A 5,644-nucleotide genomic window follows, 5' to 3' on the forward strand; every position below is an offset into this window, starting at 1 on the left:
CACACACACACTGATCTTACTGTCTATACAAGGATTTATTACACATTATTTCAGTGACAGAAGTTCATCTGCAGTATTAATGTCATGAAGAGACTCTATGACATCTCACTGTTACTGATTCATCTTGCAGCTCAAAGCATTATGGGTAGAATCTCTCGTCAGTCTATTCTGATTCATCAACATAGTTTCACTGATGATCCAGGACCAACTGTAAACCCAGGATAGAGCGTCTGAGTGAATGTGGTCTGGACTGTGTGGATGAGGTTCATTTTGTCAGAGACGCTGTAGAAGGACAGAGTTCCTGCTCTGTGATCCACAAACACTCCTATTCTCCTGCTGACGGACTTCACAGAGAGAGCAGTATTTATCTTATTGTGCCAGAATGAGTATCTGGAGGAAGAGCAGAACACACTCCAGGACTGATCATTCCATCCAAACACACACTCAACCCCTCCCTTCCTGCCGATGCTCTTATATGACACTGATATATACACACTATCTCCACTCCACTCAATCTCCCAGTAACAGCGTCCACACACACTCTCTCTACACAACACCTGCCACACATCAAATCTGTCTGGATGATCAGGATATGACTGATCTGTGTCAGTGAATGTAATCACTCGGTTGTTCTCAGACAGATGGAGGAGTTTGTTCACTGTGTTCAGATCCAGAGTGAGCTGATGGGAATCTGATGGAGATAAAACACATCAGAATCAGGAATTATGAATCTGTTTGATATTTTCATGTATCTGAACTCTTCATGGTCAGTGTATCATCAGTGTCTCAGTACAGATGACCAGATATCAGTGCACATCATCATTTACATCATCAGTTATTAAACTCTTCTACAGGAGAAACATGAACACACTCAGTGAGTTTTTCTGCTGGTTTTCTTACTGACTTACATTGTAGGAAGTCGTTTCTGATCCTGATGAATGCAGCTGTGGAAATCAACAGACATGAACAGTGTGATTCTCATGATCCTGTATCTATTCCTAAGACATTTCTAATATGATGTTCTCCATGATATGAGATGATGATGGACTGGTTTCTGAGAGCAGATGAATCTCCAGGACTTTACCTCTGTCTGAGATCTTCTTGAGCTCCTCTTTGCAGAAATCCTCCAGTTTGTCTCTCAGCTGATGGACAGATTCTCTCAGAGCATCAGAAGAGACGAGAGAACTGAAGAGATCATAATTTACGTCTGTAGATTCAGGAGGTGCTGAGAGAGATTGGAAACTCTACAGAAAACAGAAATCAAACTCATCAGCTCCACACTTCACTCAATAACCTGAAGGAACTTCAGATTTGATCTTTATTAATGTTCTTCAGTCCAGCACTTTCACAGCATCAGCTTCATTCTCCTCATATTCATTACATCACATTAAATGGTAATGGTAAATGGACTGCATTTATATAGTGCTTTCAACAGACCACATGGCCATCCAAAGCCCTTTACAAGTTGCCTCACATTCACCCATTCACACACTCATTCATACACCGACTGCAGTGTCAGCCATTCAAGGCGCCATCCAGCTCGTCTTGAGCAGCTGGGGTTAGGTGTCTTGCTCAAGGACATCTCGACACTTGGTCAGGTGGAGCCAGGGATTGAACCACCAACCTTCCGGTTTGTAGACAACCTACATGAACCACTGAGCCACTGCCGCCACATTAGAGCTACAGATTCTAGTATTCACCACATACACTGTTTGTGAACTTTCTAGGAAATAGTTTGGATGATGAAACATCTGCTAAGAACATAAATGTCCATCTAACAGTTCAAGCACATCAATGGAGTCTCATTGTAGAGTTGAGGAGATGTGTTCAGGAAAAACAGCTCAAAGATATGATTAGATTGATCATTATGAGAACACTTTACAATACTGCTACACTAATATGCATTATTAAATTTTAATACAGAGATAACCATGAGTTAATGCACAGCTTCTTAAGAACTAAATTATTCATTACAGTTATCTGCTTTAATTAATCATTAGCTAATGATTTGCAAGGATATATCATTATGTTATGACAGATTTATTAACTCATTGTTCAGTATATGTCGTTATGGTTAGGGGTTTACTATCCTCACCAGGTCTGTGGGAGAGTTTGGACAGTTACACAGTGAATGTAATGTCAGAGAAGCACCGGGACGTCACTTCTACAAGTGATTTAAAGAGAAAGAAATGTTCTGACATGAGACCCATTAGAGCAAGATTTCCAGAGCTGAAATCCATTCATCTCTTTCAGAAGAAGATGATCAGATGAGAGTCTGACTGATGATTATATAATAAGACACTCATGAAATGTTTCTCTGTGAGTCTCTGTCACAGCAGGATCTGCTCAAGTCCACTATGATCCTGTTCTTCTAGATCTGTGTTACCTGCAGGAACTGGATGTGATCCTGTGTGTGTGAAAGCTGCTCCAGCTCAGCGTCTCTCCTCCTCAGATCATTGATCTCCTGCTCCAGTCGCTCCAGTCGTCCTTCAGCTCGACTCACTGCAGTCTTTTCCTGATCTCTGATCAGTCGTATCAGCTCAGAGCGGCTTCTCTCAATGGAGCGGATGAGCTCAGTAAAGATCCTCTCACTGTCCTCCACTGCTGTCTGTGCAGAGCGCTGTTAGGACACACAGTGATTCAGCTTCAGTGAGTCTGAACTGAGACGGAGACAAACTTCTCTTCTTCTCCAGACTCACCTTATGAGACTCCACAGTCTCTCTCAGCTGCTGGAGATCTTTCTCTCTCTGCTGGATTCTCTGCTGGAGCGTCTTCTGTGTCTCCTTCAGCTGCTTCTGCAGGACAAACAGATGATAGTCAATCTCACAGAAAACTACTGCCTCTAAATCATCATGAGAACAGATGAATCCAGGAAACATGGAGCTGATAACTAATGACTGTAGGTTCAAACTCCAGAAGTGATGATTGATCATTTACCAGCATCAGACAGGAATTAAGACCTGTTTCAAACTACAAGTGTAAGTATAAAAGAGAAACAGACGTTAACAGAGTTTCACACTGACAGTGTTTCTGTGTTCTGTGTAATTAAGCTGTGTAAAATAAATGAACAAAGTGGAGCTATAAATGACTGAAATCATCTCTAAACACGGAAGAGACCTGAAAGATAAGACCGGAAACAAACAAACTAAAGTACTGAAACAAACGAGGCTAAAAAACCACACACACCTGAACTAAATTATGAAATTAAATCACTAACCACGAGAATAAGGCCCAATCCCAATTCTACCCCTTAGCCCTTCCCCTTTCCCCTACCCCTCCGTTTCGCGCATTCACGTGAAAGGGTAGGGGTGTCTCGATTCTCATTTGGTTGGAGGGGTAGGGGTAAGAGGAAGGGCCAGATTTTTCGGGACCACACTTCAAACGAAGGGGTATGAATTATCTCGGCAACATGGCTGCTACAGCGAACAAAAAAACACATAAATGTAAGCTTTTTTGGCATAAATAAAGATTTTAACGAAAAGTAATAATTTGTTTTATGTTACATTCAATTGTGAGTTCATATCAACGGTCATGTTACTCAAAGAAATGTTTGCAAAAAATCGCTAATATTTGCTAACGTTATATCATAACAGACTGCATGATAGTGCCACAGCATATGTCTGATCAGGGCCATTTGGGGAAGTCGTGGCCTAATGGTTAGAGAGTCGGACTCCCAATCGAAAGGTTGTGAGTTCGAGTCCCGGGCCGGCAGGAATTGTGGGTGGGGGGAGTGCATGTACCGTTCTCTCTCCACCTTCAATACCACGACTTAGGTGCCCTTGAGCAAGGCATCGAACCCCCAACTGCTCCCCGGGCGCCGCAGCATAAATGGCTGCCCACTGTTCCGGGTGTGTGCTAACAGTCTGCGTGTGTGTTCACTGCTCTGTGTGTGTGCATTTCGGATGGGTTAAATGCAGAGCACAAATTCTGAGTATGGGTCACCATACTTGGCTGAATGTCACTTCACTTATTTTTTCACTTATTTAACTGCCGTAGACATTGATGGGGGCTAATCCTCCCTATAATTAGAAATCGCTAAACCATTTTCTCAAATATTGCCTATTCAAGAGAGAGAGAGAGAGAAATTGAGGTTGCATGTATTTGCGTCTGTCCGTTTATCTTTTTAGAGTGAGTTTACTTAAAAACAGCGATTGTGTCATCTCGTCGCTGGAAAATATAATGTAGCGATTCAGTATTTAAACTGTATTAAATAAAAGTCGGGGGGGCAGCGTTGACAAGTTTATTTTCTCCTGGATGTGTGAGCTGCACGATTTCTGATATGTGTGCGTGCTAGTAAGCAGCTCATTAATACAGAACGATAATTAAAGGCTCTAATGCACACCAACACACCAGTATATGTGTGTATTGTAAGAGCTAGACGACGAACGCTGATGACGTGTGACGTCATGGTAGTGGTGTCCCAATCCTTAGTGGAATATCTTCTCCCCTACCCCTTGGCACTCTGTTTTAAGGGACCAGGGGAAGGGGTAGGCGGAGGGGTAGGGGAAGGGGAAGGGGTATAAAAAAGAATTGGGATTGGGCCTAAAAATGGTGCAGACTGAAATCAAAGCACAAACTATGTGAATATGAGACAACTCCATTATTTTATGTTGCTTAATCAAATTTTATTTTATGAAAGATTGTGCTGATAAAGGTTTACGGTACTTTTTCAGCAAACTCTTCTTGCAGCTGCTGTTTATTTCTGCCGTCGTGTGACGTGTGAATACTGTGAGCTGTTAATATGGTGCAGAATAGATATAAACACATATGAAATGTTTGTCAGCAAAATTTCATCAGTGTCTAGTTTTAAATACCTGTTTCTCTGTCCTCTGTTCTACAGCTGATACAGTGTCATGATTTTTATGTTCATCCATACACAGCACACATATACATTTCTGATCAGTGCGACAGAAAAGCTCAAGGAGCTTCTCATGTTTCTGGCAGATCATCTCCTGCAGTCGTCCAGTGGCTTCAGTCAGATTGTGTCTCTTTCCTCTAAATAAGCTCTCATGTTGTTCAAGGTGATTCTGACAGTAAGAGTTCAGACACACCAGACAGGACTTGACGGCTCTGTATTTTCTTCCAGTACAGACGTCACACTGCACATCTCCAGCTCCAGCGTAACAGTCATCAGAGGGTCTGGTCTTCTTCAGTTTCTCCACCACTTCAGCCAGCATGGTGTTTCTAGCTAAAGCAGGTCTTGGACTGAAGGTCTGTCTGCACTGAGGACAGCTGTAGACTCTCTTCTGATCCTCCTGATCCCAGTGACCTGAAATACAGCTCTTACAGTAACTGTGTCCACAGGGAATGGTCACTGGATCCTTCAGGAGATCCAGACACACTGCACACATGAACTCCTTCTGATCTACTGAAATTCTGGCTTCTGCCATATTACTGCTTAAATACAGAGACGCAAATACACAACAGCTTGACTAGACTTCAGTTTCTCTTTCTCTGAACTCACGTGATTCGGATTCTTGCTTCTGTGTTTGTGTGACGTTTGTAAAACAGGTGTGTCTGTGAGTCTGTAAAACAGCTTCCTCATTCCTGCTCCTGCTGAGTTTAGTTTAGACACATCTTGCTTTTATTAAAGTAAACACAAAGACATTGATTGTTGAATCAGGTACATTTAATTAGAGATCAA

General features: G+C 42.2%; 1 protein-coding gene across 1 annotated transcript; it reads right to left on the minus strand.

The window, feature by feature from the left end:
• On the minus strand, nucleotides 1-5,423 carry LOC132139453 (tripartite motif-containing protein 16-like). The gene is made up of 6 exons (XM_059547810.1): nucleotides 4,815-5,423; nucleotides 2,700-2,795; nucleotides 2,387-2,620; nucleotides 1,032-1,244; nucleotides 909-921; nucleotides 1-691 (listed from the first exon to the last, which is right to left on the minus strand). Exons 1-6 carry the CDS (start codon nucleotides 5,388-5,390, stop codon nucleotides 177-179), a joined length of 1,647 nt encoding a protein of 548 aa, XP_059403793.1. The 5' UTR covers nucleotides 5,391-5,423; the 3' UTR covers nucleotides 1-176.
• Between the last annotated feature and the right edge of the window lie 221 nt (nucleotides 5,424-5,644).

This window comes from Carassius carassius, unplaced genomic scaffold, assembly GCF_963082965.1.
Source record: "Carassius carassius unplaced genomic scaffold, fCarCar2.1 SCAFFOLD_106, whole genome shotgun sequence".
NCBI lineage: Eukaryota > Metazoa > Chordata > Actinopteri > Cypriniformes > Cyprinidae > Carassius > Carassius carassius.

What these genes read in the sequence shown, in the direction of transcription:
- LOC132139453 (XM_059547810.1), bottom strand. Translation starts at nt 5,390, where the DNA reads ATGGCAGAAGCCAGAATTTCAGTAGATCAGAAGGAGTTCATGTGTGCA. An exon ending in AGACTGTGGAGTCTCATAAG is followed by an intron (nt 2,621 to 2,699) that starts GTGAGTCTGGAG and finishes GTGTCCTAACAG; the next exon opens with CGCTCTGCACAGACAGCAGT. An exon ending in ATCACATCCAGTTCCTGCAG is followed by an intron (nt 1,245 to 2,386) that starts GTAACACAGATC and finishes TGTTTTCTGTAG; the next exon opens with AGTTTCCAATCTCTCTCAGC.